At 32.9% G+C, this 24,706-nt stretch overlaps 2 protein-coding genes across 6 annotated transcripts in view; one reads left to right on the top strand and one right to left on the bottom strand.

Moving 5' to 3' along the window:
• TXLNG (taxilin gamma) overlaps positions 1-10,502 on the top strand; it is a 55,248-nt gene extending 44,746 nt beyond the window's left edge. For 3 of the 4 annotated variants that reach the window (XM_031958948.1, XM_031958947.1, XM_031958950.1), the window contains 4 exons: positions 1,321-1,395; positions 2,831-2,923; positions 6,200-6,295; positions 7,375-10,502. In XM_031958948.1, the coding sequence (XP_031814808.1) occupies positions 1,321-1,395; positions 2,831-2,923; positions 6,200-6,295; positions 7,375-7,710 (600 nt within the window). In that variant the 3' untranslated portion in view covers positions 7,711-10,502. The remainder of the gene's footprint in view (positions 1-1,320; positions 1,396-2,830; positions 2,924-6,199; positions 6,296-7,374) is intronic. The other variant, XM_031958949.1, reaches the window with a different exon arrangement.
• A 1,674-nt stretch (positions 10,503-12,176) lies between these two features.
• RBBP7 (RB binding protein 7, chromatin remodeling factor) overlaps positions 12,177-24,706 on the bottom strand; it is a 28,827-nt gene continuing 16,297 nt past the window's right edge. For both annotated transcript variants that reach the window (XM_031958945.1, XM_031958946.1), the window contains exons 4-12: positions 23,470-23,643; positions 22,022-22,137; positions 20,859-21,019; positions 19,842-19,968; positions 19,666-19,743; positions 18,499-18,575; positions 15,751-15,808; positions 14,062-14,172; positions 12,177-12,648 (exon numbers count right to left, since the gene is read on the bottom strand). In XM_031958945.1, coding sequence (XP_031814805.1) covers positions 12,580-12,648; positions 14,062-14,172; positions 15,751-15,808; positions 18,499-18,575; positions 19,666-19,743; positions 19,842-19,968; positions 20,859-21,019; positions 22,022-22,137; positions 23,470-23,643 — 971 coding nt within the window. In that variant the 3' untranslated portion in view covers positions 12,177-12,579. The remainder of the gene's footprint in view (positions 12,649-14,061; positions 14,173-15,750; positions 15,809-18,498; positions 18,576-19,665; positions 19,744-19,841; positions 19,969-20,858; positions 21,020-22,021; positions 22,138-23,469; positions 23,644-24,706) is intronic.

The raw sequence follows: 24,706 nt of genomic DNA, 5'->3' as shown, positions 1-24,706 counted from the left end.
CAGGCAGGAAAAAATAAAGGGAATGGGAATTCTATGTAGTGGTTCATAGTCATCTCCCAGAGTTCTTTCGCTAGGTGTAGCTGCTTCAGTTCATTACTGCTCCATTGGAACTGATTTGGTTCATCTCATTGCTGAAGATGGCCAGGTCCATCAAAATTGATCATCATATATATAGTATTGTTTTTGAAGTGTATATAATGATCTCCTGGTCATTTCACTCAGCATCAGTTCATGTAAGTCTCTCCAGGCTTTTCTGAAATCATCCTGTTGGTCATTTCTTACCGAACAGTAATAATATTCCATAATATTCATATACCACAATTTATTTAATCATTCGCCAATTGATGAGTATCTACTCAGTTTCCAGTTTCTAGCCACTACAAACAGGGCTGCCACAAACATTTTTGTACATACAGGTCCTTTTCCCTTCTTTAAGATCTCTTTGGGATATTAGCCCAGTAGTAACACTGCTGGATTAAAGGGTATGCACAACTTGATAACTTTTCAGCATAGTTCCAAATTGCTCTCCAGAATGGTTGGATGTATTCACAATTGCACCAACAAATGTCCCTGTTTTCCCACATCCCCTCCAACATTCCGCATTATTTTTCCCTGTCATTCTAGCCAGTCTGATAGGTATGTAGTGGTATCTCAGAGTTGTCTTGATTTGCATTTCTCTGATTAGTCAGATTAATTCTTAAAAGAAAATTCACTTAATGAGAAAATATGGTTAATTAAGTACTAGAGATGATTTCATGAGCAGGGATGAAATGGGTTTTTTTTTGAAGTACTATCAACTTGGTGCTAGCCTTTAAGAATATCCAATTTAAAGTAATATGTCATACTTAATAGCCTTAAAAATTGCAAAATTAGCCGTTGGTCGTTTAATAGTCACCAAAACCCAATTACTGATTAAAATATGAGCTATTTGAGAAAGACATAGGAAGTGAATGGCAACAATCAACCTATATTTATTAAATCCTAAAAAGTTCAGATAAATGATGTAAGCTGAATTAGCGGTGGAAATTAAGAAGAATTGACCATTTTAAGAATTGAAAATATTCTATAAATTATAATTTATCTCAAAGGGATGAAATATTTCAAGCATCATCTAAATAAAGATAGGTAAGCCAAGTTCTTTACCAATAGGTCATAGACTTTAGTGGCATTTGTTCTAAATGAACATTTTACCTAAAGATACAATTCTTGCCTAAAATATTTGGGTATGATTTAATTTAGATTTGCATTTATTAATATTATGTCATTTTGTTCATCTTATCAGTATTAGTATTTGCCAGGATGTGTTTCTATCTTTTCCAGTTGTTAAAAGAAGCCACAGAGTCGAGGCACAAATGTGAACAAATGAAACAGCAGGAAGCACAGCTCAAACAGCAGGTAACTTGGAAGAAGGCATGAATGGTAGGCTAATTTTTAATCCAAAAGTATTGAGCAGTAAAGAAGATGATGAACAACCTGCTGTAGTATTGCTCATGAACCCTGGGCATAATTGTTACATAGGCTCAAGTCTGTTATCTTTCATGTCAGGGCAGCTTTTTTCTCTCTGCCTTCTCTTTTTGCCTATATTAACCTCACAACCCTATAGTTGTCTGTTCTGTTTCTTGTTCTTGTTCTTATTCTTAGTTAGCTGTCAGCAAGTTGGTGGTAACTAAAAATCTTGAGAGTTAATTAATAGTTAAATGAGGGCCTTTCCCCTGGTGTCTTATTGCAAATATTAGTATCTTTATTTTAAAAGTGGACTCTGAAAGACTCAAGTCTCCAAAGCCCAAAGGAATGAAGCTAGTAGAATTGATATCATGGGATATAGTCATTTCTGCAGACTTTTAGTGAGGCATGGCAGGTGTATAAACCTGTCTTATTCCCTTTCTCCCAGCTACTTATTTTTGCCTATAGCTCAGTTCATGAGCATCTCCCAGGGTGTTATTCAGAAGGCTAAATCAATAGGTAGTTTGTCTCCCTCAATTCACTTGAGTTTGGGTAAGGGATTATGGGCAGGGGTAATTTATAAGATGCTGGCTTCCCACTTAGCAGGACGATAAGAAATGAAGATCTGGCACATTACCAGCAGAAAGTGGAACCTTGTTAAATTTCTCCTCTGTTCCCCAGTACTTGGTACAGTGCTAGGCACATAGTAGATGGTCAATAAATAATCCATTGGCTGATTGTTTTGTTGATTCATACTAGTTTTTACAAATTAACACTGTAAAAGATTGTCCAATTTCTTCATCTTCTAGCCTTATTCAGTTTCTCTTCTGCTTCTGAATTCTTACTAGGAATGACTTCATTTTCATTCTTGACAAGATATAAATTTTGTAAGCCTAAAAAAGTTTCCTTAGTGAGTTAAGTTGGGTTTTGCTTCTTTGGGGTTAAAAGTACTTTAAACAATAAGTGACAAAAATTTAAAAACTTTTGGAATTTTTTAATTGCAAGTAATAGGATCACTAGTTTAACTGTCCTGTCCCAGTGGTGAAAACAGAAATGCTGTATTCACAGTTTATAACTATTGTTTTGCTTCATTTGTTGTGTTTGATTTAATTTATGTATACATATATATGTGTATAATAGCATTTCAGTAACTGATTGCCTAAAAGGGATCTGATATATATATGGGTTTATATATATAATTCATGGAGTATCCAAACTTTGGGATAAATTTTGCCTCCCTAATTAAGAAATAGCTATAAAGTCTCATTTTTACCTAATATTTCTTTTAAAATGCAAATAATGTTTAATCTTTATTGCTCAGAAAAGCCTTTGTCTAAAGCACTTTTTAATCTGAGACTCAGAATATTTAATATTTTTTTCCCTATAGCTTTCTCTTTATATGGATAAGTTTGAAGAATTCCAGACTACCATGGCAAAAAGCAATGAACTTTTTACAACCTTCAGGCAGGAAATGGAAAAGGTACTAGCAGGATTTTTAGTAGATTCTTAGGATTAACTACCCCCAAAACACAGTTTATTTAAGTTAGTGTTATTTTAAGTATGATTATAGCTTGTTATGGACATACCTAATTATGGGAGTCCATTTTTTTTTACATTGATTTTACATACATTATCATTTCAAAGATGTTTTACATTTCTGATCTTCCATTGGCAATAGCTCACAACATTTAACTGATCTTAGGTATAATACCTTAAATGATTAATGATCTATTAACAGTTACAGTACACTAAGGGAGCTGCTTATGTAAAAGAACATATCAAGTAGTTCTTTAGTATTTCAATTAATTGTGTAATTAAATGTAGATAACACAGGGTACATTTATATTTTTATAGTGGTTAAAATTTATGGGTGAATAATAATCTTTCTAATTCTTATTGGAACAGTATAAAAGTTAAATATTTTAATAAATTATTCTTGTCCCTTTTATTACTCAATATAGCATTTTGTCCTCTCTTTCTCTGTTGCCTGCTTCCCCATATTCCAACATTTGCAGGAATGGATAAATACTGAGAACTCTATGGCCCAGAATGTCATTCACTAATGTTAAAATTGGTACCAATTATAGAGTGTGAGACTTGCTTCAGAAGTTTGGTTATAGACAGTAGTTGTTGCCTCATTATACAAAACATGTCTTTCCAATCCACTCATTGTCTATCATCATCTCCCCTTTCCTTACCTCAATCTCCTTTTCAGCTCATGAAAGTTTTGAGGTAAAGTATAGGAACATTGTAATCATTGGTGACTAAGATAATTTGTTTGGACTAGTTTTTCCCTTTTTGGCTGCAGTCAGTACCAAAGTACCACATCAAAGAGCAGCCACACTGACCCAAAAACAAACAAACAAAAAACTCCCAGAAAATTTGACTTTAAATTGGATCTTGAGGATTGTGTTCCAAAGAAACATACAGCCAAATATAAAACTTTTAGAGATGAATTAGGATGATGAAATAATCACTTATGTCCATAAATTTGTAATACTGAAATTCAAGTTTTTTAGAAGGGTTAGGTATCAATTATATTCATGGATCTGTGATCACATTGTGGAGATTCCTTCCAGTGATGCAGATTACAAGTTCATTTGTGTTTGCCAGTCTTACCATGTGACTTGTCCCTAAAACAAGTTGATAACAGTAGCTAATAATCATATTAATAATTTCCTCAATAGTTTGTCAAAGAGGCTTCACCCAATATGCTGGGAACATTCTTCAAATTTCTTTTGACATCACAAGAATATCAGTGGAACACAAGGCTGTCCATTGATTATCCTTGCCATGTCATAAACATTTATTTTTCCTCAATCCCATAAAGTAGAACTTCTGAATAAGTCTGTCTCTTTAATCTTGTTTTACTGATAACATAAGGAAAGGTAAGTTGTATTGTAACTAAAAAGTCTTGAGGATGTTTAAAGCTAAGGATTGCTCAGTTGGAGGGATATATTCATTTTTAATTCCTTCCATAACAAAAACCATCTTGATTAACCTTATTATGACTATCCTTCACATTTTCCCTTACCTCATTTACTGAAGAATGTTGATTTTTTATAAAATAATACAACAGTGAGTAGCAATTTAATTGTAATGTAGAACTCCTACCACTTCCATCTTCCTTTCTCCCAGTTTCATCTTAGTGAGATTTTCATAAAAGGAGAAGAAAAAATTTTCTTTTAAACTGTAGTAGTTTATGATACTTATGTGGGCGTATACAAATATTGATACACATGTATGAATGTTGATTTATTATTTATGGTTTCTTTTGAAATTCAGGAAAGTATTTTCATAACATTACTTCCAGCTGCTGCCACAGTTAGGAGTTTATAGTCACCCCTTTATTATTTTGGCAGTTCAAGCATCAATTATTAAGCACCTACTATGTTTAAGGCACTGTGCTAGGCACCGGTTATATAAAGGTGACCCACAGACACTTCTCTTAAGGAGCTGAGAATGACATTCAATTTAGACCCAGAAGTAAGGATATAATGGTGTTGGGAAGGTTGTTGGAACAAAGAACTGGGAGAGAGAGCAGGATGCAATTGGGAGGTCAGTGAGTTGATCAAAAAGCATTTATTAAGTTCTTAAGTGCCTATTATTTGCTAGACACTTATGGAGAAACAAATACAAAGATTGAGCAACCTCTATTGGAACATGGATATTATGAAAGAACGAGCATTTATTAAACATTTGCTATGTATAAAAGCACTGTGCTAAGCACTGGGGATATAAATAGAAAAGGAGAATGATGTTCTTACGCTCACATTATAATAGAAAAGTAGTGTGAGACAAAACTGGTGGGATAAGTTGGAGCCAGGTAGTAGTGTAGGTGTATAAAAGCTAAGAATATACCTGATATATATATGCCTGATTCACAAGAAGGAATCACCACAGGTTTTTCAGTAGAGGACTAAAAGAATCAGAGCACTGTGTAAAAATCATTTTAGAAAGTGGAAAGTCTTGTGAAGGATGAATTAGAGAGTAAAGATAAGGGATTAAATAAGAGTGGTTGGAATATTAGTGGAGAAAGGAAGACAGGTTCTAGAAAGATTTCAGAAGTTGCATTCAGTTTGGCAACTAATTTGCTGTATGGACTAAGGGAGAAAGGATGTGTTTCAAGTCTTGCCACTGTCATGGGAGAATGAAGGTCAGGAGATACAAGGGTAGTGTCTAGCAGGTATTTGCAAATAGGGAATTGCATTATTATAAGTGAAGCTGTCGAAGGGTGAAAGATCTGTATAGAGGTAGTAATGAAGCCTTGAGAGTGGGAGGATATCACCAAGTGAGAAATAGAGAAAACCCATAGCAGTCCATGTTAGGAGAATGAAGTAACCAGCAAAACCACAGAGCAGGAAGTGGTGGTTAGAGTTGTAAGAGAAAGGGAGAATACTATCCCAAAAACCAAGGGGGAGTAGGAAGGGTTTCAATAAAATAGATTGCGAAAGTGTGAAGACTTGTATGATGAGTGGATGCAGTAGTTGCAGTGAAGGGAATAAAGAAATAAAGAATCCACTTTAGCAAGATCAAGGTTACCAGGAATGGTTTAATACAGGAGACAAAATATTTAGGTAAGGGGATGTTATGTCTGAGATTGCTAGAAAACTTTTCCTTTTCAGAATTGGGGTGGGGAAAGTACACAAGAAGAAAATTAGCCAAATTATTAATATTTTATAAAATTCTTCACTTTTAAGAAATAAAGCCATAAAAATTTGTTGTGGTCAGTAATTGCATATTAAACAATTTTTAGATGACCAAGAAAATTAAAAAACTGGAAAAAGAAACAATAGTTTGGCGTACTAAATGGGAAAACAACAATAAGGCACTTCTGCAAATGGCTGAAGAGGTGAGTACAGATTATATAATTTATGTTAATTCCTGTTTTTCCATATATACCTACAAAAGTCAGGGGAATTTCTTCAATGCCTGGGAATTCTTATCCCATAGCTGCAGAGAAAGCATTGTTTTGTACTCATGTTTTTCTGTGGACATTGTTAATTATGTAAATATTTATACTTTCTTTTTCCATTTATGTCATGTTAGACGCCAATGAACAAAGTATTCAAGTTGTAATATTCTGTTCACTAAGCACATGATTACACAAGAACTAAGAATTCTTTCTATCATTTATTCCAAATAAAAATAACTTCTTGGTAGCAGAAAGTCACAACCTAATTAATGTCCTTTACATAGTCTCAAAAAAAAAAAAAAAAAAAGGTGGATAAAAGATTAAAGGGGGGAGGAAACAGTGAAAATATTTTGTATGTACATGGTGTGTGTGTATGTGTAAAATTAGCTTCAGGAGAGTTAGAATTATATCCAATCATTTTCAAAATTCATTGCTGTGTATGGGGTAGGGAGATGGTGCCTCTGGGGGCAACTAGGTAGTTTAGTGGATCTGATGCTAGGTCTGAAGTAAAGAGTTGTTCAAAACTGGGCTTACATGCTGGGTGTACCTGGGCAACTTAATTAATCCTGTTTCCTTTAGTTCCCAGTCTGTGAAATGAGCTAGAGAAGGATACACTACAGTATCTTTCCCAAGGAATGGAGTCAGGACTGAAAAATGATTCAACAAAAGGGATAGATATAATTTAAAATGTTTAGCTCTCTATACAAGGGAGAAAATATTGCTGAGATTGATATATAAAATGCTGGATTGTCTTGGAGGTGAAACTACTGATGTTATTTTGATTGAGATGAGAAAACGTTTTAATATAGGGGACTGTGTTTAAATGTATAATGGTTATTTGCATGCTTTGTTAAAATTATGGCAGCGTGATATCAGAAGCTACTACTAGTAAACTGTGGTTTGGTTAAAACTTGCACAACATAAGAAAAACAAACAATATATAAAGCCTGTATATAATAGCTTATTATGCTGTTTATTAACCAGATTATATAACCTTTTGTTAATTTCATTTATAGAAAACTGTTCGAGATAAAGATTACAAGGCATTTCAGATAAAACTGGAGCGCTTAGAGAAGCTGTGCAGAGCTCTCCAAACAGAAAGAAATGAGCTTAATGAGAAAGTGGAAGTCCTTAAAGAACAAGTCTCTGTAAAAGAAGCAGATGTAGATCAAACAGTGCCTGTGTTACAGCCTTGCACTCTTCTTGATTCTCACAAAAAGATGAAAACTCCCTCTAAAAAAGAAACGGGAATTCCCTTAGAGGCTGAGCACAATGCAACAGATGAAGGCAGTGATGGTTTTCAAGAGACTGTGTCCATGAGTTCTGTTCCTGACCCTGATTCCGTTGACTAAAATGAAGTGTAAACACTGTATTGAGAAGATATATTTTGTGTATAACTTTCTCTGTTGGTGGTAACTATTGGTTTTGTGGTGAAAAATTTCTTACTTTTTCTACCATATCTGTATTTTCTTAGAACTACTGGACTTATGTGGTACAGGAAGTTGCCTAGCAGCTTTGAATAGTTTTAATCTATAAATTTTCCACAACTGTGTTGCACATCTGCCTCATTTTTTCCCTTCCTTTCATAAGAATGCATGTGTGTTGCCTTGTCCATCTTTTCTCTGTCCCTTGCACACAAAAGTCCATAATTAAGATTTTCGTTAAGGGATACATAATGGGCTTATCATTAGCAGGAATACTGCTAATTTCCTAATATGAAAGTACTATTTCCTGGTATATTAACATAATTTACTTTTCACCCTCCAAACAAGAAGGAAAAACCCACAATTTTTAGAAGACACTTCTATTTACTGGCCTATAAGAACGACAAATTTTCCCACTATGTGAAAAGAATTGGATAGGAGCAAGATTTTGCAGTGGCCTGGCTTGTCAGCTTTGCATACTTGATCTTGCATACTTAACTTGATCATGAGAGATTTATTGCTTAACTTGCAAAAAGTATCCCTAGTGTGTTACTAGGTGAAAACAGGTTTAATGAACATAATGGTAAAAGTAGCCATTAGGCCTGTTTCATATAGTGAGCTGATTAGATTAGATGATAACTGCAGAGAAATAATAAATATATGCATACTGCAGATATTTCCCTATATGCACTGTTCTTTACTTCAGACAATGCTTGGTATCTTGTTAGAGATCACTGTTAAATGTTTGAATTATGTTGTATGGTTCCTTTGAATGGAAACTTGTGAAAATGTTTTTAAGTTGCCAGGCAGAAGATCTTTATGCTACCATTTGGTTACGTCGAAGTTGCAAACTTAAAAAAAAAAAAAACAAAAAAACCTGCATGTAAAAAGTAGAATTTAGTAACTACACTTTAAAAAAATAACATGCAAATATTCTGGGGTTATGCTTCCTGTGAGTTAATGCCAGATTGTTATATGTGACTTTAAAAAAAAAAAAACTTATTTCAAAAGAAATTCCCTAAAGCAGAAAGGCTGGGACCAATATTTTAAATTTACAAACAGTAGACAGTGTAATCAGGGGACTAATAATGATACTTATGCCCAAGTATGTTTTTGCTTATTTTTCAGTTTGTTGCTATCATTTTAAAAGAAATGCAAAAAGTACTATTTTCTGGTACTTAACTTTATTTTCTTTGCACTTAACTTGAAGAGGGATTTCTAAACTAAGCATTTAACTTTTGAGGATTCTCTTTGCCTAAATAATTTCTTTTGTCACAGTACACGTAGTCTGAATGTTAAGACTGCACTGATAAAAAAGGTTTTTACCTTTATGTGAAGCTAATCATTGAGATCATGTAGATCTCTTTTAAATCTGATGCATAGTCAGCTCACACTACTGAACAACATCCTTAAATTGATGTACAGTAAACTGTAGGGTGTAAAAGAACTCTGTCCTGTGCAGGTGAGAAATGGTTCTTTCAAGCTAGATTTGCAGTCGAGGTGTTAAGCTTGATGAGGGAATAAGAGGAAAGTAGACATAGATGAAGGAGGGGGTGACAGGCCACCCTCTAAACTTTAAAATGTTAATCATGTTAAAAACCAAAGGGCAAGGAAGTGTAGGGAGTAGTTTCACATAAAACTGTACAAAATGGCTTGACTTGGCAATGTTGACTACTTCATTTCAGTGGCGACTTGCAGTTATATGAAACCAGGGGACTTGTTTTCTTAAGGGTAAGTGCAGATTCATACATGAAAACAGCTTCCCTTTCAATTAGGATAAACCCCTAAATTTCTGAATCAGTGGAAGATGTAGCTCAAACATTTAATGAGCCAACTATTTATCTTCCATACATTATTACATGGTGCTTGCTTTGCATGGAAGATAATGTTTCAGATCTTGTGCATTTGTAAAGGACTTGAAAAAAATTTTAATGTATAATTCTTTTCCCGCTGTTTTCGTTTTAACTTTCTCTGCTCTCTAGATAGTAAAAACAAAAGAGTACTTTTGAGGATCTGGGATTCCCTTTGAATGGGTTTTCCTCCTTTAGTCCTATATCCCAACAAAAGAAACAAGTATGCTTGCTTACTAGAAGGCCTCTCTTACTTAGTCTCTTTCTCCAATAAGATGATTTACAGGTCTAGTAGTAGCACACCCAACACTTAGACTCAGCTTTACCATGTAGTTGGTGCAATTTCTGCCAGGCCCCCTACTTTAATACTTTAAAATATTGTTATTCAGTTCATTTAAATTGCATTTCTTGCACTAATTGAGGTGTGGTAGTCTATAATGATAATGGCCTCTAAAATTTAGGCCCTGGATAAGAGACCATTTCATCATTAGACCACAGAAGTGTTTTCTGATTTTTAAGAGAAGCATTTTGTGTGTGTGTATGTGTGTGCGTGTGTGGGTGCAAACTGTCCTTTTACTACACTTACACCTGGTTGTTACAGTTCAATTCTCAGGTGTTGCAGAAAATCTACCTCTTTCAGATTGTAGATGGAAATAACTGTGAAAAAAAAAGTGATGCAGAAATCTAGTTTGTGCTAAACACTGCTTTATTTTTACAACCCATATCTGCTTTCATGAGGAAAAGAATTGATTAATGAACAGGCAGTCTTGTTTTGCTTTTCAAGACATTTTGTAGAGATTTTTCACTAATGTGAATCTGATTTTATCTACTCAATTCTGTATAGATTAAGTAAATATGTATGCTTAATTTAACAGGCTCTGTGTTTTCTTTGTATTTAGAACAAAGTTTATAGTTATCAAATCTAAAATTGTAAGGCAAACTATTAAACTATAAACTATATATCTATATTAAACTATATATTAAACTATTAAATGGGTCCATACCCAGAGATATGATAAATGGCTCAACAATATTGTACTTGGGAACATATATACATATGTACATATATCCTTGGGAAGACAATAGCTGCAGAATTCTGATAAAAGCAAAAATTTGAGGAAATTTAGAAATCTTTTAAGACTTATCTTTAAATCAGGGGAGCTGAAGGAAAAACTGAGGAATTTAACATAGATTGAGATTCTTGGATTACACCAAGGTTGTTGCCCAATTGACTAGCTCATGGCTGTAATAAAACAAATCAAACAGCTTACTTACCCAGCTTTGTAGGTTCACAGAGATGGGTTTTTATAGTTTTGGGAAACATAGAACTAAAGACACCCCAGGTTTTTTCTAGTTCTGAAGAATGTGTAAATTATTTAATACTTATTTAATCCTCTGCTACTCACTTACCCTAAAAAGGTATTCATATCCCTAAAGGTATTCATTACCCTAAAAAGGCTTCATCAATACATGCTATGTTGACTATGTTTCACCTTTTCGACATTTCTATTTGGATTGAATTGTATTATATGGACTTCTATATTGGATTATATGTAGATATATTATGCATATTTTCTCAAGCTAACTGCAAAAATAGGAAAAGGAAAAAAACATTGCCCTGTGGATCACAAGGATTCAGAAAATAAAGCAGTAATTTTTTTCTTAAGAAAAATAATTATGCTCAGATGTCCAGGTTTGCTGCTTTGTAGGTTTTTTATTGGCTATATTTTCCCCCTCTTCGCCATGTCAAATTTCTGCTTTAGTTTTAGGTCTAAAACTGCCTCAAATACTGTCTTTTAGTGATTTCTTTCTTGGAAATCTCAAAAGTAAGTGAATTCAAAACCAAGGTTTTGATAGGAATACTAGAAAATACAATGGTGGCGCAGGATTTGGAGTCAGCCACAGGAGGTAGGCAGGACAACTTTACATGACATGTAACAGGTGGCATTGGTGAATTTAGTTCCCCAAATGTAGCGGTGGCATTCAAATTTGTTACTTATTTCTATCATATTTTTGAAAATTTCGTGACCGTGAAAGTCATTCATACTATGAGATTTGTCTTTGTCTTGTCTTAAGTTGTCTTGTCTTTTAAGTTAAGTTTTAAACAGCAAACCTGTTTAAAGTAAGAAAGATTTCATGTCACATAGCCCCAAAAGGGCTATACAATGACTTGTAAACTTGCACAAGAAATCTTTTTAAGCAGGTGTGAAAGCTTTGAAGCTTTCATTCAATTGATAAAATAGTTCCATTAATAATATAATACATTAATTATATACAATAATATATGTAATATATTATACAATATGTATATATTGTAAATATTAATCGATATATTAATAGTAATTAGAATATTAAATTATATTAGATACTTCATTCAAGAAACTCGGCATACCTCAGCCATAAATTTCTAAAAAAAAAATTTTTGTGTCCCATTGAAAACGTGAAACCCGTTTTAAGGATATACTTTTTCTTGAGGCCATCATTATACCACATATTCTTTTTAAATACATTCTTTGTAAATAAACAGAACAAGGCAATTTTTTTTTTCCCAAAAAGATTTATTTATGCAAAGCCAATCAAGTGTTTTGAAAAAAAGTAAAAAGCTGTTTTGTTTTTTAGAGACACATGGAGAATACTGGATAAATGATGGTGGTACCCTGCAACTTAGTTTCAAATCAGGCTCTTTTATACCTGTTGCTATTCCCAAATAGTAAGTACAATAGTACAGTAAGCTCACTTCGAAAGTGCTGAAATAATCAGGGATAAGGAATGCTTAAAATTCAACTATACAATTTTTTTTTGTATGTGTTTGAGAAATCAAGCATTCATTCAAAAAAAGATATTTTGAATGTATAGTAGTCAAAAACCCCAAACGATAATTTAAATGAATGTTAGGCCATTTTACAAATATCCAGCAATCTTTATTTCATCTTAGACATAAAAGGTTTTAGGATCCTTGACCCTCCAGTTCTGATGCCGCTATATCTGGTTCTTCATCATTGTAAATATTTTCAGCCTGGGAAATAATTCATAAAGTTTATACATAAAATCATCTCAAATCAACACATTTTATAATTAGAATGGGAAGACCTCTTAAGATTGACAGGTCTTTATCACTAGGTTCTTGGCACCAAGCAAGGAATAATAGGAATAACAGCTTTTTAAATAAATATACGCACATTTTATAGTAAGTATTATTTCAAAGCAGTTGTTTTCACCAGTAGAGGGGATTTTTTTCTCTAGGAAGTAGTTCCCTATGCTAATAAATAAATAAAATATATTTATAAATATAATGTATATGTATGTTAAATTTAGGAGCTTCCTTCCTTTGACTCAAAACTTATTTGTAGGCACTTAGGAAACCAATTTTTAGAAAAGTTTATGGATAGAAAAATGCCTTCCAAAAAAAAAATTCTATGACTTAGTGAAGCCACGTATAACTTGCAAGCAGTACAAATGTACAGCTTGTACTTGTGTAAATGTCACATGTGTCTGACTCTCAAGCACTAAGATGTCAGAATTGAAATGAGAAGCTGTTAATTATAGTAGTCCCATAATGATAATGGGGAATGTGATCAGAATTCAAACCATCACATGAAAACATGAGATTTTGCCATAAATTCATTTCCTATGAGTGAATTACAGAAGAGGAAAAAAATTGGAAAAAATTATATCAAATAATGGAACGAGAGTCATATTCCAATAAATTTTTTTGGGGGGAGTAACTACGGACATAAAAATATGGGCAAACATGAGAAAATGCCCATTTTTTGACTCCCAAGATTGGTTAAAAACAAAAAAAATCCTGCACACACTAAAAATAAAAACAACAAAGAAGCAAATTAACATGGCTAATGGCTAAACTAACTGTGATATAAATGTAATGGAATTGTTATAAGTATATAACAATGAATAAAAAGACTTCAAGATATGAGATTCACAACAAATTAACTGATTAACAACAAATTAAACAGGATCAGGAAAACCATGACTATATGGGAAAAGACATAATTTGTAAATGAAAGAACAGCGATAATAAAACCAATGACTAAGAAGAAATTTCTTAAAGAAGAAATGAGAATGAACCTCATTTCTTCTCTGTAGGAGGCTGAATATGGAACATTTGAGATTCTTCAGGTCTTTGATGATATACGAGCTAATTGTTCTGAATTGTTTTTACTCCTTTTAAAAAAGCTTTTGAAGTTGGCTTTGAAGCCAAGTAGAGAGAAGAGAGATGAAATGGAAAATGTAAATGAAGGAAAAACAAAATAAAATAAAATCCATATAGAAGTGAAAAGTTATTTAACAAAATTTTTTTAAGCACTCGTAAATATGATCCCCAAATAATTCAGGTGCCTTATGTTATGAAAGATACTCTCATTTGAAATCTAGGATACTCCCAAATATAAAAATTAATAGCAGTACTCACCATTTGCCATATTTGCATGATGTTATCCTCAGAAACAGAACAAATTACCCAAGGTTCATTGGGATTCCAACTAAAATCTGATATCTTGGCAGTGTGTCCTCCATGAATAAACTGTTAGTAATAAATAAATAATAAATAATTAGTCTATTATAATAATTAGTCTATATGTTAGTAAACATATAGACATAAGAATAAGTTTTTTGTTAATGTGCTGTATGATGTACATGTACCTCAGCATGATTCTGTTCTAAGTCAAAGTCAAAGCACAATTTTAAAACTATCAAGAAACATTGTTTCAGAATCCGAGGGAATGTTATTTCATTATGGTGAAGTTCCTAAAACATGCATGCTATTTTGCTCTCAACATCAAGACTATATACTATCAAGTTCTATTTAAATATAGTCTAATATGAAATAAAATTCAAGTTCTAGTAACACACAAAACAATAGAAAAATAATGAAATACTCCTAAATCTCCAGGAACTTCCCTTTGATATGTTCTGATGTCATGTATTGCACCAGCACAATCTGATAACTTGTAACCAGCACCACTGGAAGGCAAAAGTCAGGACTGGAAATGGTCAACAACCCCTCATTTTATTTTAGACATGAGTCAAAGAAGGTGAATGTTTCTTCCAGAAACATGGGAAACAATGTTCAAAAGCACAGAGCAATCTTTACCTTACAACACAGTGACAGAAGGTATACATACATAAAGGAAAAGTGAAACAAATGTGTTACAAGGAAATGATAGACAAATAGAAGAAGAAATCGCTGTTAGACTGGCATGGTCTGGAAAGCTTCCTGAGAATAGATTTGAATGAAGTCTTGAAAGATTTAAATAGAGAGTCACAGCTAAGGAGAAATGGCCTGAGCTCAAGTGCAGAGATAGAAGAGGACAAGGTACATTCAGAACAGCCAACAGATACACATATATAGTTTTTTTTTTTTGCACTAATTAAGTGTTTATGTAGTTGATAATGACTTTATGTAGTTGATATGACTTGCTTTATGTTGTATGTATGTAGTTGATAATGACTTGCTAAACAAATTCTGGGTATGGGGAGAGGCATCCAAAGAAGTTCACATTAGATCACTGAATTTGGGAATTGGGAATTTTCAGGATATTGGATTTTAAAGTCTGAAAAATAAAAGAGATCTTTAGTTTTTAAAAAAGAATTTATAAAACGAGATTAATTTGGACTTTACTCCTGAAATAGACTACAGCTGACCAGGAATCCAAAAATCTGGGTTTGGTTCTAGCTCTAATACTAAATTGCCAAACGAGGTAGGATGTTATCTGACCTGAGTTTCTGTTCTATCAAAAGAGAAAAAGACTGACTACTAGAAAAACTAATCCCACAGGTTATGATGAAATATAGTTAAGCCTAAAATACCACTTATAATGTATTTACTGACCATAATCAGAAATGATGAGAAACATCACAAAATTTTAAGTGTAAATGAAAATGATTCCATTACATACAACTGTTAAGGGACAACATAGCTCTTGTAGGTCAATTGTTGTCAATTGTACCAAAAACCAGTGACTGCTCTAAGTGTATTCCAAATTCTCCTGTAGGAATTTTTGTGGTTCTGAGTATTTCCTAGAATAAGCAAGACCTGTATAAAGGAATTTAATCTATATAAAGACATCAAGTCTTTTGTATATTAAAACCAAAAACATACCAGAAGTTCTGGAGGACCATCTTCTGCATCTTCAGCTGATTGTTCTTCTCCAATTTTACTATAAGAAAAAGAAAGATAAAGAAATTCTTATAATCAGAATTAATGCAAAAGGAAAGCTACCACAGAATGCATCTCTTATTAAAAAGTTGTTTACAAGACTATCTTTTATCTTCTAGAACAGTGAACAATAGTGTTCTTTACCTAAGAAGCAAATGAACTAATTTTTCATAGTATATATTGGAACCTGGTAGAAAACTGTTATTGTTAATAACGGTATAGCAAGGAGCAAAACAGAGTGAAAACTATTTCTTTAAAAGGCCTCACTGACATTCTTAATATACAAACACTAGAAGGTGTTTCATTACATAAATTCACCTTCATTAGAAGGTGAACATTACATAAAGTCCCAAAAGAGACATCAAAACCTATATGCATTTTTTTAAAAAACTACTTAACAATTAGTAAGTGAACAAGAGTTTCACAGACAGCAGTTCAGTATAAAAGAGGAAATATTTATTCGGTTTCCAGTTATGAATCTAAACCTTGTTATTTCCTTCAAACCTCTGATTTTCAGCTTCCTCATTTGTCAAATGAATAAAGCCACAAAAACATTACATAAAATTAGTCAAGGAATCTATAGAACACTTATTTTCCTGCATATGTGATTCCTTAAGAAATCAATTATCCATGAAGAACAATGTCCCCTCTCCAAGCCAATGGAGTTTGTGCAAATAAGTCTTTGAGTGGCAGTATGAACACAAAGCCCTTAGAGAGAGGAACAGGAAGAAGGTTCTATTTTTTGAAGATGGAAAAAAGCTTCAAATTCTAGAAAAATTAGGGCATGCCACAATTATGAACAGCTACATAGGTTATTTTGAAGGCCCTTTATATATTACTATCCATTTTAGTCCTCCTGTTCTTGTTCAGTCACATCTGACCCTATTTGGAGTTTTCTGGCAAGATGCCAGTGGTCTGTCTCATGTCTTCCAGCTCATTTTGCAGATGAAGAAACTGAGACCAACAGGGATAAGTGGCTTAGACTAGACCTTTTTGTCCTTATTTTTATTAAATATAGCTAAGGTTTAGTGGCTGCCACATGTCAGACAACTTCTAAAAAGCAGTTAGTACATCAAATAATAAAATGCACAAATGAAAGAAATTTTTACAGAAAACATTTTGCATAAAAGCCAACTTGCCAGAGTGCTTGGGGCTGCCTTTTCCTCCACTACATAGCAGCACTTGCCTTGTTTCTGGTACCTTTCATTTCATTCCTTCAGTTGCTCCTTGAGTACACTCACAATAATTTTGATAGATGTTTCCTTTGAAAATGATTTTATAAAGATATTGTGATCAAAGGCCAACCTTCCTCTCACAGGGACCTCTCTTCAGCGGAAATTAAGACCTACTCTATATAATTGCTCTTCATGTCCCTCTTCTCTCTTCCTCCCACCAAAGTCCTCTTTTGATGTCTCCGAGTGAAATGAAGGTGACTGTGGCTTTGTGAAGGCTATTCAAGCACAGGTTCTAATAAGCTGTTCATGACATGATTCACTTGTTTTATGAGGAACAGTCTGGCTAAGCATCAAACAAACTTTTTGCAGGATGGACACTAGGTAATAATTCCTGAGGCCATGGTGACCCACAATACCAAGGAAAATACAAAAGGGGGCAATCTTCTGTGTCCTCCCCTTTGGTTTAAGATGTGAAAGTGGCTAACTTGTGAGAAAAAAGATTATAAAGTGAAAAGAATCACATAACTCTCTACATAAACCTTAATTTAACTGACGGTACCCTGAAAGTGAAATATTTTTATTAGTGACAAGAGATGACACACTACTGGGAGAAATGAAAAGTCATCAATACTGACAATATTCTCAGAAAATACTAGCGTTAAATGGAAAAGCAGTCTGGACTCTCAACCAATAGGTAAGTGGTCAAATGAAATGAACAATCTTGAAAGCAATCAACTAAAAGACATATAAAATTAAAATGACTCTAAAATTTCCTTTCACACTTAACAAATTAACAAATAAAATAGTAATCAATTTTGGTGGAGCTGTGTATTTGTCCAACTATTCTGCAAAATAATTTGGAATTATGTGGAAAAAAGAAATGACCAAATCAGACCCAGAAATGCCCTTTGCTGGACATATAACCTAGGAAGCTATAAAAAAAAGTTCTTACAGTTAAACAAAAAAAACTTGAATGGTAGCAAAATGTGGAAAAAAAGGACATTCATTGGTAAGAAAATAGAAGGGAATTGGTATTATATTGTAAACAGTAATTCAGTGTTAACCTTCAGACTTTTATGAATTGATGAAGAATGAAGTAAGTATAATCAGGAAAACAGTATATACAAAGATTCAAACAACAAAAGGACACTAAAATAAAACCAAGCACTGTTAAGATCAATGCTAAAATGAGGACATGCTCTTTCCCTGTTTTTTTCTTAGTGAAATGGAGATCATGAGTATAAAAGATTGCATTTAACTTGAGACTGACTACATAGGTTAGTTTTGTTTTCCTTTATTTCAAAGGAATGGCACTCAGTGGCTGATGGCTGGGATTGGGGTTATATAATCAGAAATTATCTGAATGTAGAAGCAAAGACATCATTCAAAGTTGAACTTAAAAGTAAAGCAAACAAGATTAAAACGATTATGCAGCAAAAATTGCAGCAAAAACCAGGGCAAAAAACACTGGTAAAGATGGTTCCCAAATCTTGTCACTATAATACAAGCTTATTACCTTAAGTCCCATACATTAAGACGTCGATCAGTACCACTTGAAGCCAAGATAGTTTCATTATGTGGAGACCAGTGAACCTAGCAACAGAGTTTGAAAAATGAAAAGCAATTAAAAAATGTCTAAATGCCTAAGATATGCTCCGCAAAATATGGTCAGTTCCCAAATTGAAAATGCTGTGCATTTATAAGTTGCTCAGTCTATTTCACAAACTGCTACGTATCCCTCTTTGACTTGTCCTGGAGTACTTATTTCTATTTGAGAATTAATTAACCTAAAGAAATCTCTCATTTAGGGAATTTTAGGCACTGTAACTAGTTAAAATGAAAATAAAAAAATTAAGGACAATGGGAGAGATAATACATAAACATACACACAAGGTTTTTGTTTCTTGAGAACCTGCCCCCTGATCAGTTTCCCCAAGCTGTTCTTTCTTGTTACAGTTTTTTCCTTCTACAACTGAACTTAGGAATGCTTTCAAAGTTCCAAATTTGCCTTCAATGGCTCCTGCGGCAATATCAGACTACAGAGAGAACATCAAGAAGGGGCAGGGCTGTCACTATAAATCCTAGTTTACTGTCTAGTGCCTTGGACAATACCTAATATATGGTAAGCACTTAAATGTTTGTTGAGGATAACTCATAGCCATTTTTTCCACACAAGCAATCTACTGAGCACCAACAAATGCTTATTTATTCTACCACTTATATTTAACTTAAGGTTCAGAAAGCCTTTCCGAACTATATCTCTCCATTTAGAGTTCAATAATTCTCCAAAGTTTCAACTTAATTAAAATCAATAAATGGCCATAAAAACTCAACTAAAATACAATTAGAGTATAATGAATAAAATTTAAGAGATTACAAAAATTTACTGTGTTTTTCTCTTTATTGTAAAATTAATTACAGCTCTTTGTCAGTCACTGAATTACCACCTGAAAAACCTATTACTGGAGTTTCTCAATTACCACAAATCATACATTTATTCCAATAGAGGAAAATCTGATCTAATACTGAATTAATCTTGGTAAGCAAACCACTAAATAGGTGAACCCAGTATCAAAGCCAGCTCCAAAGTGAATTCAAATATTGTAAAGAAAAGAGAATACAACTAAAAGGACTTTATAAATTCTTCAGTCTAATGTTCACATAAAAAGATAGAATTCATCACCTGGAAGATTTCATCTTTATGAGATTCAAAGGAGTGTAGTTTTAATTTTAGATTACGCAGATCCCACAAAGCTACAGTCTGAAGAGAAAAAATGGGAAAACAATTTTAGGCTTTTGGGATAATCACTAAAATGACATGCATTTACACATCCACAGAAATTTTAAAAATTTAGAAACCTTATCAGCTGAGCCAGTTGCTAAAATGAATTCACTGTATGGATTAAATGACAGACAGTTGACCTCAGCCGTATGCGCATCTACAGAATGACTTGGCTTAGATGTTGTATTGGACCTGGTATCCCAGCTGTAATTTAGAGAAGGAGAAAAAAAGTGAAAAAAAAAAAAAGGTGTGTGTATGTATGTGTGGGTGTATATATATATATATATACATACCCAGCCCCAAAATATAAATGATACACTTCTATTTTAACAAATTATATATTATACTTAATATAATAAGTATATAATATACTTATATAGTAAATAAGTATATAGTATACATGTACTATAATATAAACATATTTAATACTTATATATACTTAATATATATATAAAGTATATACTTAATACATACAATAAAATCATTTTTAAAGCATATTATAATAAACACATAATAAAATAAACAATAATAAAAACAGTAATTTCTATTTTAATACGGATAATTTTAAACTAGTTCTTCACTACCATTATTTCTTGCTGTCATTACCACTTTAACGAACCCACTCAACACAAGATAGATCCTATATTTTACCTTATTTATACATATATATATATAACTTGATGATGAAAATCACAAAGAAAAATCGTAAGATCTAATTCCTGACTGTAAATCCTACCTTGGAAAGTAGAATGAACTTCTTGGTTTAAGTGCTTTGTTTTTTTTCTTAGTCCCTCTCTCTATATACATTAATCTCTACTCAAAAGCAGATAGGACCACAGATTCAGAGCTGGAAGAAAATCTGCTCAGTTTAGAGATGACAATACTACCTTTTCAATTTACTTTAATAAGAAAATTAAAATGTAGAAAAGTTAAGAGATTTGGTCAAATTCACATATGCAGCAGCAGATAGCAGTTCTGTGATCTGAACAGAACTGAAATATTTAGCTACAGTCCAAAAGTTCATTCACATTTATATTATCTGTCAACAAGAAAAAAAAAAAAATCTCAAACCAAACCAGATCTTTCCACCTTACATCATAAGTTTCTGGTCATCAGCAACAGATCCAAACAATGATTCATGGAGTAGATGCCATGCCACATCTTCTACAACAGCAGAATGACCAGTAAAGATTGCTTTGGCATCAACAATTTTCCCTTCCTTTGGGCCTGCATTTATATCCCATAAACAGACAGTCTGAAAAGAAAACAATACACATCCACAAGAAATGAGTAAAAATATTCAAAAAAAAAAATCCCTAAAAATTTACTACATAATTGGGCTTTGAAGGCCATTTATCTTTTTCTGGGAGGAAACTCCTTGCCAGCCAAAAACAAGCAACAACTCTAGGAGGGCTTGGCGAAACAGAATGCTGAATTCAAAGCATGTCTAGAAGCCCAATTTATCCAACAGAAATAAAAGATACATTGAAATCATTCTGCAGAGGGCTTTAAATGACAAGTTTATATTTCTCTTAGAGGCAAAAGGGAATCACTTAAGATTTCTAGGGTATCAAATTCAAGGCTTTCTACCAATCACATGTCAGAAAGGTTCCTAGAGCAGGATCTGGAAGATGGCCACAATTCTGCAACAGAGTTATAAAAGTTTTTTTTTTTCTTTTGAAATGTGATAAAGGCATGGTTATAATGTGTCAAACATAATGTTATTTTATTATAATCAGTTTCCTTTGTGTAATCTTATAAATTGTTTGCACTTAAAAACATTCTGTAAAGAGGTCCATAGGATTTACTAGGCAGTCAGAAGATTAAGAAATTCCTTAGCTAGAGGATCCACTGATAAGAAAATAGCATTTCAGTAATTTTTTTTTTCAAATTTATGTAATAATTTCCCCAATTATTTCCCAATTCCTTTATTAATAAAGATTTCAGCAGGAATGATTTTTTCCCCCGAGGCAATTGGGGTTAAGTGACTTGCCCAGAGTCACATAGAGTCACAGTCTTGCCCAGAATCAGGAAGTTAGGAAGTGTTCGAGACCACCTTTGAACTCGGGTCCTCCTGACTTCAGGGCTGGTGCATGAATGATTTATTTATTTATTTATTTTTTTTTTAAAGATAATCAACAAAAATTTTTAAGTGTACATCCTGAAAAATCATTCATTTATGTTTCCCATATTTATTATAATAGGGAACACTTTAGACAACCATTTGAACATAACATTTGAAGAACAAATTTCTCACATGGTCATCAGATGCACTTAGGAGATGTCCACTCAAGTTAGAGTTCCAGGAAAGACCATAACCTTCCTTTTGATGACCTCTTAATCTAAGATCAGGATTACATTCTCCACTTGGGTCTTTAAAAAAAAAAAAAAAAACAAAAACAAACATTAAATTGTACCTGTTACATAAGTATGTGAGAATAATGACTTGAAATTAACTTTCTTACTAGCACCAAAAAAAGTTGCATCTGGTTCCAATAGGGACCATGTATAATTCTTATTCTAATACCTAGAAGGAAAACTGATTAAAAAAAAAAAAAAAAAAAAGACATTCTGAACAAATCTGAATACAGGTTAAATCTCCTAAAATAAAATCTTTTTGAAATTAAAAAAACAAAAACAAAAAACTCAGCAACAAAAAGATATATATTGAAATAGAATTATGTGCCCTTTTTGAAAACAAAACAAAACAAACCAGTTTAAAGAAAAAACTACAGATTATAATTGAATGCGATATGCTTTAATAGCATTGTTTTTCTTCCCCACTCCCATTTAAACTTTATTTTGCCAATATTTAGTGGAAATCACCTATTATCAAAAATAAAAATTCAGGTACTTCAGAAACCTTCAAAATAAGTATGCTTATAGACCTCTTATATGGAATTTTTAAAAAGTTACCAAGGACTTTAGAGGTCATCTGGTCCAATGTTCTAACCAATTCAAGAGATACCAGCCACAAAATCCTTGTCAAGTAGTCCTCTACTTGAGACTTACTGCCAGATAAATAAGGTCATTATTTCACAAAGCAGTCTATTTCATCTCTGAACAACCTTGCTTGTATTAAAAAAAAAAAAAAAATTGGCTATTTTTGTCTAAGAACATGCCTCTTAAAACAAAACAAAGCAAAACAATTTAAATATCTGAAGATTTTGTTTGGCTTCTACCACTAACTTACTATGTGACTAAAGGAAATTCAGTTCAATTTCCAGGGCCCCGAGTTTATTTCATTCTACAAAGGAAGAGGCTGAACAAAATAACCTCTGAGATCCCTTCTATTCCTAAAATTCTGTTATCCTAAGTCTGTCCAATCTCCTTGAAGCTGTCTCCAATTCTTTCAGTCATACATCCTACGTCAAAGTTTCAAGTCTTTTCACTATCCTTGATCACCCACCTTTGGGCCACTCTAGTTTTACTAACAAAATAATCCAAGTGTTGTTTGAGTGGCAGAGGGTAAGATAAGCTTATATTTATCTTTTGAAAGTATTATTTTCTAAAATTCCATAAATTTAATTTAATAGCTTTTATTATTATTTTTTAAAAGAACACTGTCCCATTCCCCCTTTTTAACTTTTAGAAATGTTCATTTGAATTTCCTTTTAAATAGTCAAAAATTCAGCATTGGATATAAATAAAATGAAACAAAACAAATAAACCACTACAAGTATAGACACAACAATTATTACTTACCTGGTTTAGAGGGGTGTTTTGTATAATCAAAAACCAATACATCAGAAGATGGTGTTTTTGTAGCAATAATACAAGGATTCTGGGGCATGTAACGTGCACGATTTACTTCTCCTTCGTGATTTATTTTTATTTCAGTTTCAATTTTTCCAGTTACAGATCCAAAGCCCCCAAATTCTAATTTTTAATGGGAAAAATATACTGAGAATTAACAGATGAAAACCAATTAGCTCAACCAACAGATTTTAACTTTAGTAACTCAAACCAGGACACAACTGACATTTCAAAAATAAATATTTAATTTGTGTCTGCCTTAAATTTTATCTGGTGCTATGTACCAAAATTATTTGAACCAATTAGCACTAAAAATATCACTGATGGATATTTCATGTATGCCAACTTCAAGGACTTTATTCTCACCAAGAAGGAACTGGCTGCTGGGGTAGAAATGCTAGGAAGCTTGAGAAATCATCATTGTGAAAGTAAGGAATAATTTAAATTTCATTTAAAATTTTGTTAAAAAAAAAAAAAATTCTCCTAAAGCAACTGGGGTTAAGCGACTTGCTCAGGATCATACAGTTAGGTATTGTTAAGTATCTGAGGTCTGATTTGAACTCGGGTCCTCCTGGTTTCAGGGCTGGTGCTCTATTCACTATGCCACCTAGCTGTCCCCTTCCCCCAAAGATTTTTAACCTGGAGCCATAGACTAACAATTTACAGAGGAAATCAGCATAGGAAGATTGGGAAGCTCTCAAGAATAAAATTCTGAAAATATAGGTTTTTAAAAGGCATGTACATGAGGTATAATTAAATATGGAATCAACTCCAGAGAAAGAACTGATGAAATGTAAATGCAAATCAAAGTACACTACTGTTTTCCTTTTTTGTGTTTCCTCTTACAACATAACTATTATGACAAGCTATACATGTGTAATCATGTAAAATATTATGTCAAAAATTGCTTATGTTCTTAATGAGGAGAGCAAAGGAGAAAGGTCATTTGGAACTTAAAATTAAAAAAAAAAAAACTTAAGCTGAGAACAAAAAGGGACAGAACTAATGTTTGAGGTGGATGACATTAATATTCAATTGAAGAATAAGTAGCTTATTTTGTTTTCCTTGCCCCAAAATGGAAAGGACAGAACAAAAATAGCTAAAAGACTTGACCCTCAAGAAAAATAGGCATGGCAGGAAAGCAGTTAGCTGCCCAGTTGCCTTTGATGAATTTAAAGTATCAAAT

Source organism: Sarcophilus harrisii, chromosome 3 (genome assembly GCF_902635505.1).
Source record: "Sarcophilus harrisii chromosome 3, mSarHar1.11, whole genome shotgun sequence".
Taxonomy (NCBI): domain Eukaryota; kingdom Metazoa; phylum Chordata; class Mammalia; order Dasyuromorphia; family Dasyuridae; genus Sarcophilus; species Sarcophilus harrisii.
This window is presented reverse-complemented; position numbering and strand designations above follow the sequence as displayed.